At 38.9% G+C, this 15,377-nt stretch overlaps 1 protein-coding gene across 1 annotated transcript; it reads left to right on the top strand.

The window, feature by feature from the left end:
- The first annotated feature begins 8,441 nt into the window (after positions 1 to 8,441).
- Positions 8,442 to 10,304, top strand: fabp2 (fatty acid binding protein 2, intestinal). Its single transcript, XM_034203095.1, has 4 exons — positions 8,442 to 8,563; positions 9,168 to 9,340; positions 9,705 to 9,812; positions 10,053 to 10,304. Exons 1-4 carry the CDS (start codon positions 8,497 to 8,499, stop codon positions 10,101 to 10,103), a joined length of 399 nt encoding a protein of 132 aa, XP_034058986.1. The 5' UTR covers positions 8,442 to 8,496; the 3' UTR covers positions 10,104 to 10,304.
- Positions 10,305 to 15,377: the final 5,073 nt, after the last annotated feature.

Raw genomic sequence — 15,377 nt, 5'->3', positions numbered from 1 at the left:
CACCACGACAAGCCGGTTGCTGTAACGGACAAAGACAAATATCTGCAAGCTGACGACATTGTGTATTTAAGCAACAAAAATGGACTACATATTTTTCATCTGAACACTAACAGCCTGAGACACAAACTGGCTGAACTCAGGCAGCTATTCATGAACGGTAAGGCAAGTATATTATGCTTTTCTGAGACCAAATTGGACAATTCCATTACAGATTCAGAGATTGAAATTGAAGATTATCTTGTAGTGAGAAGGGACAGGAACGTGAATGGAGGTGGTGTCTGCATGTACATACATAAAGACACCAATTTCAAAAACCGAACTGACCTGCATCATGAAAATATTGAATCTGTGTGGGTTGAAATTCTTTTTGACAATGCTAAATCTGTAATAGTCGGGACAATCTATAGACCACCGGAACAGAGTGACTTTTATGATACATTAGATGGGTGTTTGGCTGATGTGCGGGATGTAGAGACAATTATTATTGGAGACTGGAACACGGATATGCAACGTAAAGACACGTCCGTCTTCAAGTCCTTCAGTAGGATTTGTGATCTGCACGGCTTCAGCCAGCTAATCACCCAACCCACCCGGGTATGTGAAACAACACAAACTACCATTGATCTCATTCTGACCTCTGACAAGTCCATGATCTCCAGTAAAGGGGTTATAGCATGCGGGTTAAGTGATCATTATATGATATTCTGTACCCGCAAAAAGCTAAAACAAAGGGCCGGCTGTCACAAAACAGTCATATCTAGAGACCTCAAAAACTACTCTAGCGAGGCCTTTAACCTAGAACTGGAGAGCCTGGACTGGTCAGATGAGCTCAGTGTTACACAAGTTGAAGAAACATGGCTTGGTTTCAAAAACAAATTCTCTGCAATACTCAATGATTTGGCCCCCCTAAGAACAACCAGGGTAAAAAATCGCGCTGAGCCGTGGATGCACTCCGGCATACTGACCGCCATGAAAACCAGAGACAAAAAATGCTCTGAGTTTCATAAAAGTCAGTCAATGCTTTCCAAAAGCACGAGCAGTGAACTCCAGGCCCACGTGACTGAACTCAAAATTGAAAGAAACAGACTAAGAAATGACGTAAGCTCCATGATCAAAACTGCCAAAAAGAATTTCATCAATGTCAAAACTGAGGAAAACAAAAATAAACCCCGTGAACTTTGGAAATTACTCAATAACCAGCTTGGCTGCAGTAAAAAACTCAAAACGAGATTTTCTAACTTAAACATAAAGACAGATAACAGGCTCATCACAGACAAACTGGATGTGGCCAAGTACTTGAACATTTTTTTCACAAACATAGCCACAACTCTTGTAAATAAATTACCCTCCCACTCAGGGCTTTTTGGAGTAGCTCACATCATGACCTACTACAAAAACCTAGGGGTACGCAAAGATGATTTCAGTCTAGCAAGGGTAACAACAGCAGAGGTACTCATTAAACTGAGCGCCCTCCAACCTAACAAGGCCACTGGCCACGACAATATTCCCTCCAAATTCCTCAGAGACACAGCAACCGCCATCTCACCAGTCATAGCTCACATAATTAACCTCTCCATAAAACAGGGAAAAGTACCCAAAGACTTCAAAATTGCAAGAGTAACCCCCCTGCACAAAAAGGGCAGCAAATTGGACCCAGGCAACTACCGCCCTGTTTCTATACTTACCTCCATCTCGAAAGTCATGGAAAAAATAGTATATGAACAGGTCGAAAAGTACCTCGCGGAAAATAAACTAATCTATGAATTTCAATCTGGCTTTAGAACATCCCACTCCACTGACACATGCCTTCTTTATTTGAGCGACCACATCAAACAAGAGGTGGACGAGGGCAAGTACTGCGGCATGGTGATGCTGGACCTACAAAAGGCTTTCGACACTGTCAATCACCCCATTCTGATTGACAAGCTAAAAGCAATTGGTTTTGATAAACTATCGGTGAGCTGGATGCAATCCTACCTGGAGGGGAGAGAACAGATGGTGGAGGTAAACGGTACTCTGTCCCCCCCCCTCCCAGTGAGCTGTGGTGTTCCACAAGGAAGCATATTAGGTCCGTTACTGTTCCTAATTTATGTAAATTACATGTCATCAGCATGTGACTGCAACTTGTTCCTGTTCGCGGACGACTCAGCCCTGCTGGTCTCTGGCAGGAACAGGTTGCAGGTTGAAAAAACCCTCAGCTCCGAGCTCGGCAGAATCTTCACCTGGCTCGCCGATAATAAATTATCATTACACCTGGGTAAAACAGAGCCCATTCTCTTCGGTTCGAAACATAATCTCAGCAAATCCGACGACTTCTCAGTTGCAGTGGGCGACATTATTGTCACAAGTAAGAAGGAAATTACATACCTAGGATCTATTCTTGAGGCAAACCTCTCCTGTGACAAAATGGCATCCAATGTAATAAAAAAAGTCAATCAAAGAACTAGATTCCTATACCGGATCTCCTCTCTGGTAAACAAAAACACCCTGAAAACTCTGGCAGGAGCACTCATTCAAGGGTACTATGACTATGCTTGCACGTCATGGTACCATAGCACCTCCAAGGCTCTAAAAATAAAACTTCAAACATCGCAAAATAAACTGGTCAGACTACTGCTTGACCTTTCATCTAGAACCCACCTCACCTCTGCCCACTTTGACAACCTAGGATGGCTTAGAGTAGACGACAGAGTACAGCTACTTGCAATGGGCCTGGTCTACAAGATCCACTACACCTCTATGGTACCCATGTACATGTCACAATTCTTCCCAAAGGTCAAGGAATACCATGATCATAACACCAGAGGGAGCTCCACAAATCATGTGAAACCCAGATTTGGCACAAAAAAGGGGGAATACACATTTCGCAATTATGCCACATCAAGGTGGAACGCTCTTCCCACAACTGTAAAGGAAAGTAAAACTATACTTACCTTCAAAACCTCTCTTAAAGAGCACTTTCGGGGGAGAGCATTGCAAAACTGGCCCCGGTAATGGTACAAATCTCAACCTGTCGTTCAATGGACAGCTTCCCCCCCCCATCTATGTATATACTCGCATTTTAGACTCTGTTACTAACTGTATATCTGTAGACTTGGTATGTCTTAAATGTCCGGTTAGGATGTATTAGAACGAAATCTAAAATGAAAATTGTAAACAAGCAATCTGTATGTAAAAAAAACAAAAAACACCTGTATGTAAATTGTAAATAAGCCATCTGTATGTCAAATATGTCTTATATGTCTTAAATGACATGATGAATTGGAAATGGGGGACCCTGATGTAAACAAGACGAAAGTCTTTCTCTGGTCTGCATCCCCTTAACAATTGTATGTTTTGAGCTGTACTGTACTGTACCCAATATACAAGTTTTAATAAACTTTTCAATCAATCAATCAATCATGTCAATGGGGAGCTCATTCCACCATTTTGGAGCCAGGATAGCAAATCCACATGTTTTTCTGATGGGAACTTGGGTCCCCCTCGCAGCGAGGGTGCAGCGAGTCGTTTGGCTGATGTAGAGCGTAGTGCATATATGAATATGTTTGGTGTGTTTTTTTAGGTATATTTGCTTTTGACAGAGTAAACGCTTTTATTTTGAAGGCAGTTTTTACAGGATATTCGCACACCGCAATCAGACCGCAATACAACGTGCGGGCTGGCTTGACTTTAGAGGCTTCTCAATTCTTAAATGTCCCCTCCTCGACTCCCATCCTCGAGACTTAGTCCCGCCCACAGGAGATGCGAGCGGAGGACCGAGGAGGGGAACCGAGGAGAGAGGAGGGGAAGCAGCAGACGTTTAAAGAAATGAGAACTCCTCTCCTCTGAGCGGTCATTTTAAAGAGCCGTCCGTTCATTATTACGTGGCAACAGTTGCATCAGCTGTCGAGTGTTTTGTCACAGCGCTGTATTTTATAATCTCTGTTAGATCAGCTGAACATTGTTCCCCCACATATTTACTTTGAATTCATTGAGAGTGCGGTATAATGAGACAATAACAGGCTACAGATGCGGACACACACACACACAAATATATTTAAAGTATGAGAGCACTCTCATAATAACGTAACACAATCAGAGACTGGATATATATCCTCTCTCTGGTCGCTGAAATGGGGAATTGAAATTACGGGCCGAAAGTTGTATTTACAAGTAGGCTATTAAAAGTAAGCAGAGGACACCAAACCAACTGAGAACCGTCTGTGCGCCGCATCTACGCACTGTACAACACACCTACACACTGTACCACACAGTGCTTTAGTTTAGTAGATATCTACAAACAAAGAGTCAATATTTTTTCCAAAACCATTTAGTCCTTCACATAATAAAATACACAACGGCTGTAGACTGATTATGCTTTAGGAGCTGTAGGTTTGTGTGGTACAGTGTGTAGGTGTGTGTGGTACAGTGTGTAGGTGTGTGTGTGTGGTACAGTGTGTAGGTGTGTGTGTGTGGTACAGTGTGTAGGTGTGTGTTGTACAGTGCGTAGATGCGGCGGACAGACGGGTATCAGTTGGTTTGGTGTCCTATGCTTACTTTTAATACTTGCTGTGAGGTCCTGCTAGTTTTATTTAATCCGGGTGTAACTAAAGTCTTATTTAAGTGTTGTTTGTTTGTAGCCTTTATTTAAAATCCCATTGAGATCAAACGATCTATTTTTCAAGGGAGACCTGCAAAGTTGGTTAGACATGAAAACAGAAAAACAACAGAAAATAAAAAGGACATCATACAACATAATTACAGGGGTACAATTTACAAACCTATCGACAGGTACCAAGATTATCATTTCAAACCGGAGAGACGTGATGTAAGAATTACATATTTATTGTTTACACGTCATATGAATGAAATGATTGCCATGATAATACAACAGGAGAATGTAATGGTGTTTGGCGATTAGGCCCCGGTTTGCAAGATAATCATTCAGGAGGGAAAGCACCGCTCCGATGAAATCCCCGGGGTCTAGACACTGGTGGTGGTGCTGAGTAGGTGAGACCGGTCTGAAGAAGGAAGGTTTAGCTTTGTCCTGGAGGAGACTGGAGGCGAGAGGGGTGGAGGCGGGTTGCGGTCATCTGCAAATGACAACTGACAGGGAGGGAGAGCAGGCATTTAAGGCATTTAGCATGTGCAGCTATTGGCTGCTGAGGGGTGACGCCCTCATATTTAATGAGGGGGGAAGGGAGCCATAGAGTGACGTGTAAGTGACTCGTGTTAGGTCTTCCTTATTGAACTTGCGCTAAAGCTTTCATATGTCATTGCATCTAGCCGTGCTTTAAAATGATGCAGGGGAACCAAGATGCTCAGTTTCAGTTCTTTTTGCAGAGTGTTCCAAGCTAGAGGAGCTGCGCACATAAAAGCTTTCGTACCTAAATCAGTCCTAGCACTTGGCACATGTAACAAAAACATATCCTGTTGTGTTGATTATATTTCAAATATATATATATATTTCATTAATCCAAATCTGCAAAGTAACTAAAGGTATTACATTTAGTGGAGTATAAGCCTACACATTTACCACCAAAAAATGTAAATACTCAAGTAAAGTACAAGTAACTCAAAGTACAGTACTTAAGTACAGTACTTGAGTAAATGTACTAAGTTACTTTGCACAACTTATTATTAATGCAAAACTACCTGCTAGCCCAGTTTGTGCATTTAGTTTAGAAACAATTCAACCCAGTCTCAAGGCATTTTGTGTTATAGTCACGAAATGAATCTATTGATTCGTGTTCACCAACACGATTTCCCCATTTTTTTCGTGTCACATAGTTAATTAATAACAAATTAGAAGGAAAAAAAGATTGAAAAAATACAGATTTCAGTATTCTGACACAGAACGATTTTAGAAGCAATGTATTTCAATTGGTAGTATCTTTCGTGCCTGCACCAAATAACAACAAATTTGAAAGAAAAAAAGATTTAAAAATACAGATTTCAGTATTCTGAGGCTCTGAGCCCCATTTATTTTCCTCACGGACGGCAAAAAAGTCAGACATTATACAATTTAAAATAAAACAATAATCGTGGCTTGATATTGAGTAAGAAAAGGTTTTTATGAACCACACAGCTTCTGGTCTTCCAAGACCCGACCGGACAAAAAGACGTGTGCAGGCACGAAACATACTACCAATAGAAATACATTGCTTTTAAAATCGTTCTGTGTGACACGAAAATAATGGGAAAATCGTGTTGGTGAACACGATCAAAAGATTAAATTAATTTCGAGACTATTACACGGAATGCCGTGAGACTGGGTTGAACAATAACGTAAAAAGAGTCTTACCGTTATTCTCGCTGCACTGTAGTCATCCGATATTTATAACAACACTTGGAAGAAAAACTCTTCGCTAATCTAAACATTATAAAATGTTTTTCACACATTTCTCAAGTTGCGCCTCTGTTCCCGAATCAAAACAAAGATGGCGGCTCGCCGGCTAACTGAATAGTTAATAACGTACAAACTAAGGTAAGCTAGTTATATTAGCAGGAAACTATACGGCCCAGGTGGTTCAATATCCTGCTCACCTTGTCAAGAACCTGCTCACACTAGCTGTGTTATTAAAACAGTAATGTGGTCTCAGAGGTTGGGAAACCTACAACAAGTTAAAAGAAGAGTTAGTTGGACTTAGATGGGTAAGTCAAATTAATGTTTGCCAAGACAACATAACAGGCCTATTGGGCCTGTTGTTTCTCAACTTGTGTTAACTCCCCCCTACTGTAACTCCCTCAAATACAATTCTGGTAAACAGTGTAATTCCAGAGTTGTTAACTAACCTGAATTATTTACTAACCTTAAGAGTATTTCTCCTGGGCGGTTTGTTGAAAGATCTTCTCTATTTTTTACTAAGTCCAGGCCTGTTTTTGCTGGTCAGTAAATAAAGTTCCACTTTGAAACATACTCAATAAAATCCCTAAATGAATCATTTAAATAGGTTACTTGTATTTAGTGTAGTGATGATGCTTAAATCAGAGTAATGTTCCCAGTTCAACAACAATCTGTTGACAATGACCACTCATGGTATTAACGATGAAACAAGCAGAGATCTTTCAGCTAGAAATTCTAAATGTATGCTGCCATTACAAGCTTCCTTCTAACCATATTAAACAAAAAACCTTATTATGTGGATCAGTGCTCCAAAGAAACATTCAACATTTGTAAAATGTTAGATCCAAATAATGCAGGAGCTTTCGTAGTCATACAGAGAATACCAAAACAGTTATTACTTGTTAGACGCTTTTATCCAAAGCGACTTGCTCAATACTGTGAACAATCCCCAAAGGAGCAATTTGGGGTGAAATATCTTGCCCAGTGACACAACGACATGCTGACTGCAGTGGGGTTTGAACTTGCGCTTCCCTGTGCCGGACACCAACGAACTAATCCACTGCGCCACACCTTCCTTTGGTTATGGTGTATGTACTTTTATCTATGCCGCTAGAACAACATTAAAACATTGTGGGAGATAATTATGTTAAAGATTGGCTTTGACAGGGCTTTATAAAGTTGTTCTCAAATTCGTGTAAAGGTCATTTGTTTGATAAGAGGAAAATTCATTCAGTATTAAAGGTCAGCCACATGTCTCTTGAGCAACATAAGATTAGCGGAGACTGAGATAAGAAATATACTCCCCATTTTGGGCATATTTTATTGACTTGACTACAGTGTTGAAGAAGTGCTTTTTAATTCTTCCTGTTTGTCCACTCTAACATTTTAAGAGAAGAAAAACTCATTCTGTTCATTCACATAATGTTTCTAAACTAAAAAAAACACACACCCTTAAATATTTGCATTTGCTTTATGTTTACCTAAAAGACTATACATCATATTCAGTTTAGTGTATCTTAATGACACGCAATAGTTTGATTGTTTAATATTAACTTTGAATATCAAAGGTCTCGTTTATACAGTATTGGCAGTCAAAGAAAGGTCAAAGATTTGAAATGTATTATCAACCTTACCTCACTGATCACCGCTGTATTTGTACAAAGCAATTACATTTAGTGCAGTACTATCTTGGATGAGTGATAAGAGGTTTGTAAAGATTACATCAGAGCAAATTTAAAGTTGTGGAACATTTTCTTCCTATATGGTTCAATTTGTTTGACTAGTATTTTTGATTTGTCTCAGCTTGGTGTACAGGGAAGCACAAAACAGACATGATTGTATTCAAGTGACATTTAAAAATATATATTTCAGTTCTAAGTGTTGCATGCTTAGTTTATGCAGTCCTGCACTGATGACTATCCCCCCTTTGCAAACAGATATATATATATATATATATATATATATGACATATGGTTCGATGTAATGGTTCTGTTAAGGGCAAAAGCATCTTCCATACAGTGGGTACTGCCTTTAAAAAAATTGAGCTTTAAACAGCCACATCAGCATTGAGATTAGATGAGGAGATAACCGAGCTCGGTTTAAAAGGAGTGGCAAACTTTGAGTACGACACTCCTTACTGCAGACTTGTCCAGCTCACTCTCACAGCCACCATGACTTTCAACGGCAACTGGAAGATTGATCGCAATGAAGACTATGAGAAATTCATGGAAAAAATGGGTGAGTTATATCAAACCAGGCTGATTACATGCTATATAATTCAAGCAAATCATTTTAAATATGTGGAATTTGATGCATTGGTTTAAAAAAAAAAAAAAAAGTCACAACTAGTCATTTTGAATGCATGTAACATATGTAATAAGCTGTCTGTGGCTCTTTTTCTGCTGTAACAATATAAATTTCCCCTCTGTGGGACTAATAAAGCTATTCTGATTATGATGAACATGAACTCTCTGTGTTATGAGATATAATGGAAGCACTGTATAACAGTCAAGAAAGCACTGATGATGTTTTAATTTAATCAAGATCTTTGTGTTTCTGTGTGAAAATGTCATTTGTGCATCAAACTGATAGTAATGTGTGTGTTTTATTTAATCACTTTAAAAAAGTTATTTGTTAAAGTGTGACCATAACTGCTCAAATAGATGGCCAAATACTGGAGCTTAAGTCTCACTGAACATGTTTGCCTTTTGACTTACAGTACACTCTACAAATAATACACAATCAAAGGAACTACATGTGCTTGTAAAGTAATTAAATCCTGTCAAACTTCCTCTGATTGTTCAGAGCCCATTGAACATATTTTCTATGTGTTTGTTTATAGGAATTAACATGGTGAAGAGGAAGCTGGCTGCTCACGACAACCTCAAGGTAACCCTCGAACAGACTGGAGACAAGTTTCACGTCAAGGAGACCAGCGCCTTCCGCAACCTGGAAATAGACTTCACCCTGGGGGTCACCTTCGAGTACAGCCTGGCCGACGGAACGGAACTATCAGTAAGAAAAAGAGTGGATGCACCTTTAACATCATACGTAGCACTTTATAGTTAACATAGTAACTGACCGTTAGAGGAAAAGACTCCAATTCTCTCCTATTACCTACGTTTTAGTCATTAAGTGTAATCATCGGTTGAGTTCTTAATACTATAACATAAGGTTGGTATTTCGATCACTTTTAACTACAAGTAGGAGTTCATTTGTTAGCTCAAGGTTTGACTTATGACTTTCATTGTGGAACCCTTGTGCCCTGTTGATTCGTACTCACTACAGCAAACAGTGCCAGTCATAAAACTGTCAACCTTCTGCAAAACTTTTCACACCTAGTATTCCTTTTAAATAAGCTTTATGTTTCACTCCACAGGGTTCATGGACCATGGAGGGAGACATGTTGAAGGGGGCCTTCAACAGGAAGGACAACGGAAAGCTACTGACAACAACCAGAATCGTCCAAGGAGATGAACTTATACAGGTGTGGTGAATTTATATTATGCATGCAAACTATGACAACAATCCACATTATATAACAAACACTTTGATCAGAAGGGATACCTGTCAGAATCTGATGTCTATATGTCATATATATTCCCTTATATGTTATGGATAAGGACTTAAAATGCAGAAATTAATTATTAATCAACCCCCTGATTACTCAGGCAGAGACTATAAAGTAAATATATTAACAGAATCTGACCTGATCTTTTCTCACCAGAGCTACAACTACGAGGGCGTGGACGCAAAGAGGATTTTCAAGAAGTATTAGATCAAACTGATCAACATACCTTGAAAATAAGATGTTTGACATCAGGATTACATATAGTATTGTGTTGAATTTCATTTTCTTATACCAACACATCCTGTAAAACATGCACTACTTGTAATGCCCAGAAAGTTTATGAAACATATTTGAATGTCACATAATTGTGATACTTGCAGTAATAAAGCCATACTGTAACTACCTTTATTCTGTGTTTTTTTTCTTCAGTTTTATGTTGAAATTATATTTATTTGTGATAATCTGTGGATGTTTTTGTGGAGTTAAAAAACATACACAGTGAACTGACTAATTTGAGAGTGATACAATCATTTAAACTTTATTCAACAATGAATACAAATAAATATATATTATCCACAAAAATACAAAGCGCAGACAGATGTAATGTGTCTTTAAATTAATCTGTTAGTACACAAGTAATGAAGCATTCACTGAAGCACAGACAACTCAATTCAAAAGTAAATTCAGGCCAAATCTGAACCACACACAGAGGTATGACATGAGGATTCAGTGATACCCAGGGGGCAAAACCCAATTTTTTAGGGAAATCAGACATGGAATGTTTTAAAAGGTTGTCCACCAGAAATGATATCCAAGACCTTGAAGAATCACAACCTGGTTGGACAACCCGGTCAAATAGCTGGGTCAATATCACTATAAAGTAACTTTGGTGTCCCCATCAGAATCACTCAGTTATCATGAAAATGTAGCAGAATAATGAAACTCTGAGGTCTTATTATAAAAGGCCAAACATTTACACACATATCAGTACAATGATAAGTCTCTTGTGTTTCCTTCATTTTATACCTTATTTTTTCATTGGATGTACGTGATTTTGGCATGTCCCACACACTGCTCTGCTAACTACAGTGTGTGTATAATAAGTGGTTAAATTATACTACATACCACATGGTTTTATTGTCCTCAAAGAGTTATTTGATAAAACGAGTCATTTTTATCATGTATATTCTATTTTCATAATAATATTGAACATTTTTCATGTGTCCCTGTCATTTGCTGTCCACCCTGTCATTAAGGGGTAACTGCCCCATAAACAACATCTGATGTTTTCAGTGACATTACTACCACCATTTTGTCTTTCCTCAATGGAGGCTGAGACATTGGCTAGTTGCAAAGTACATTTTTTTACTTATATTTTGACATTTTAATCATTATGTGTGTAGTTGGATGTGGTCAAGCTTAACATGTCCACTCTGTCATAGGGAAATGTCAATTAATATAAAAACTAGGGCCGGGACTTTAACGCGTTAATTAAGATTAATTAATTACACAAAAATTAACGCGTTAAAAAAATTAACGCATTTTAATCGCACTTATTTTTGCACCGCGGAACGTTTCTCACTGGATGAGTTTCAGGCGTACCGATTATACTGGAGCACCAACTAACGTTCATGACTTCAGACAACAACAAACCACAGTGAACAACAGTGGGAAATATTGTTTTAAAAAACGGACGGATGGAAGCGTTGATAAGAGCACGGTTGTGTGCAAATTATGCAAAAAGGAATTCGCATATCACCGCAGCACATCAAGCCTCAAGTATCACCTCAATGCAAAACATATAGCAGCTAGCGTGGACGTTAGCCTCTTTTATCGCGTTCACACCATACAGTCTATGGTTCACACCAAAAAGAGCCGGTACTAAAATTAGTTCATGAGAACCTTTTTACCCCCACGAAAGTCCCTGCTAGAGAGCAGAGAGCTGCTAGAGAGCAGGGACTTTCGTACGGCTCTTTTGTGAGAAAAGAGCTATATTTCTGATTGGCTGGGCGGATTGCAAACCACGCCCCGTAAAACTCCCAAAAAGTTTGGTGAAGCCGCCATTTTATTATCCTCGCATTAGCATTATTAGCATTAGCCCAGCGCAGAAACGCAGAGAGACTAACTTATGGCAACACAAAATAAAACATGGGAGCGGTGGAGATGAGGAGGTGTCGGCGTTCTGGCGATTTACTCGGAAGGCTGCTGGGACTCCCAGCAGCTTCTACTGAAGCCAGTCCCCAACTCCGGGGACTTCCGGCCGGGGACTTTGGGCGGCAGTATACGCCGTGAAGTGGTTTGCGGCCTGCCAGTAAACCCAAAGCAGAAGAAGAAGAAGTGACGTCAGCGGCTTCATTTGTTCTCATGAACTAAGTTCTCATGAACCTTTGTGGGAAAAGTACTGCGGTGTGAATGCGCCTAATGGTATACTAAAATCCATGTGAAAAAAATTGCTTCTCACTGTTCTCAAGTCAAATATTTATATGCGATTAAAAATGCGATTAATTTCGATTAATTAATTACAAAGCCTCTAATTAATTAGATTAATTTTTTTAATCGAGTCCCGGCCCTAATAAAAACCTTTCAGAAATTCGAAATATATTTGTTAAACAGTACAGTACACAGTCACCTTGGTAACTGAATCATGTTGCTAACTGAAGGTCCACCATTTACTCATTAAATGCTAATATTAGTCAAAAATGTCCACCCTGTCAGCAAGCCTTCCATAAATAAATGGGGAAGTCTCAAATGCACCGTATGGTGATATTGACTCTACTGGAAAGCTACAGTGAGGGTCCAAACACTGCAACCTCTATATGCTCCTGGGAACCGAGGAAAAAAAGTCTCTTCCAATTTTTTTGTATATCTTTTTTTTTAGGGTTGAAAAACATCTTGCAATTTAGACTTTTTAAAATTTAATTTAATTTTAAATGTTACAGTATGTCCACTTCAGAGGACGTCAAGACCATATTATTGTGAAAAGTCCACCATAATTAACAGATAAACTATGTAACACATTATGCTTATAGAGTGATCTTAATACAAGAATGCATTCACCTTTATATAAACAATAAATAAGTAATTCATCTGAACATTGCTGTATATTTGATCACTAAATAACTTGTTTGGTTTTTGGAATGCTGCCAAATCTGCAAAGACTTTGTAATCAATGTACTGGGAAAAGTACCTCATTGGACTCCAGTCGGCACGGGCTGTAGGGTCATCTTAACTAGATGTATGGATGTGTTCTCCAGTTGACCATGCTCATAGGGACACACTTGGCATTCCTGAGGCATTCTCATTTTTCATGGCTCCACTTAAAATAAAAACAACAATAAGACATACGTGCTACTCTTGGCCCACAGAGGGCCATGTCTTTCCTGCTCGTCCCTATCTGTCTCTATGTCTGTATCTGTGCACTCATGGAGCCTCCTGCATCTTTTTCTTCTTCTTCTTGACCCTCTTCTATTCAAGGTGTGAAAGCCTCATCTCTCTCATCATCTGAGAGCTCAACATCTGAATCTCCCTTAACTATCTGGTACAGAAAAGGTCTGCTCCAGTTCTGTCTCCAGCAACAATATTGAGTCATTAAGTCCATGAAGATTGTCCTGATGTCCACTAGAATGGACATTTTTAAAAGAACTACATGCCCATTGTCCAGACTCCAGAGACCATCCAAATTATTTGCATGGCAGGATTTCTGGCTTGGCGATGTGTGCGTTCTTGTCAATGATGGTTGACAAGAACATGTTCAAAAGTTAACATGATGGTTCTCCCGAGACCTCACCATAACTGTGTATACATCCAAAGCTGATCACTTTGAGGGTTCTGATCTGGGCAAACTGAGAGCATACAAGTTCCTGAACAGAGAATGCATTTCTGCTGCACCTGAAAAGGTTTTCTATGTTATAGGACAAGGCAAACCGAGTTAAACATATCTCTCTTAAGTTGTTCCAGATAAGTTGTTAGTGTCAAATAAATACCCTTTTATTATTTGTGCAAATCAATTTCTTTGTTCTTATGCAAAATATCCTATTTTGATCATGAAATAAACAAAATTCCTTCTGGCAAAACATTTATTTCACTTTTCACATATCTCTTCTTAGTTATTAACTGAAAATTGGCTTTGCCCATATGACACAATTATCAAAAGTTGAACACAAAATAATCATTCACATGGCCCAGAACTAGAGAAATTTGAATTTCTTAAGAAAAAAAAGGGAAAAAAGTAACCTACACTGAATATACAGTACAAATGTTTTCAAAGTACACATGGTGGTATATTCATGGTAGTGTCCTAGAAAGCTTTTTGCACACATAATAAAAGGGTATTGATTTGACATTAACAACTTGATGTCAACTTCCAGATAAGTTTAACTCTGTTTGCCTTGTCCTATAACATAGAAAACCTTCAATTAAAGGGTTTTGCAAAGAAAGTGGTGACCATATTGAATATCGCTGCCTGTAGCTTTCCAGTAGTTCACCGGGTTGTCCACCCAGGTTGTGATCTTTGAAGGTCCTAGATATCATTTCTGGTGGAAAACCTTTTACAACATTCCTTGTCTGTAAAATGACTTTGCCACCTGGGTATGATGAATAGTTTCACATCAGCCAGTAACTTATCAGATAAAATCAGTGACATCCTGGGGAAAGTTCACCTTTGTTCTTGAGTGTTGATGCAATACAGCCTAATTAGGTTCTGTCCCTGTATTTTTAGTATAAGATAAATTAAATACTTTGATGCGATGCCAACTGTGACGTTATGTGACACAGGTCAAACATACTCTTTGTCAAACAGGCCCCCGATTACGTAAAGCCGTACTTCGAATGACGACTTTGAATCGGGTGCATGAGGAAAAACGATTATCAGCTTCCTTTTTCAAGTTTGCACGCAATCAGACACAGAGGCATGCAACACATTGAGGCTCTTTTAAGGTTATAATCACAGATTTTCCCATTTTCTGCAGCTGAAGTTTAAACATTTCAAACTTCTGCTTATTGCACCTGGAGGCAGAGTGAACAGTGAGTTTACAGCTGTTGCCCTTTTAGCTTCCAAGTCTAAAAAGGGCTTTTAGGAATATTGTAACTGGAACACATCCCTTCCTACCTTTTACACAATAACACACAGGCACACACAGTACAATGGTGCACACAGAGGGGTGTCATCCGATATGTCACTCACTACCAGCATTGCATATTTAAAAAGTATAGCATGACATCCTTGGTCCCTTTCCATAATCACCTTCAGTCCCTAACTATGGTTTCACTCACAAAACACTTGTCCCAATGAAAAATGTCAAGGCACTCTTGATACAACTGAAGACAGATTGTTCAAAATGTAAAATAGAACTTGTGTGTCTTGATGAAGAAAATAAATTATAACTAATATAATCAATAGTCACAAATGGATAGTAAAACGATTAGTGGACTAATCAATTATTTGGTTTTCAAGGGCCAACCGATTTTTGTTTAAATGGTTTG

Source organism: Gymnodraco acuticeps, unplaced genomic scaffold (genome assembly GCF_902827175.1).
Source record: "Gymnodraco acuticeps unplaced genomic scaffold, fGymAcu1.1, whole genome shotgun sequence".
In the NCBI taxonomy this organism is placed as follows: domain Eukaryota; kingdom Metazoa; phylum Chordata; class Actinopteri; order Perciformes; family Bathydraconidae; genus Gymnodraco; species Gymnodraco acuticeps.
The sequence above is the reverse complement of the archived record's forward strand: the minus strand, read 5'-3'. Positions and strand labels throughout refer to the sequence as shown.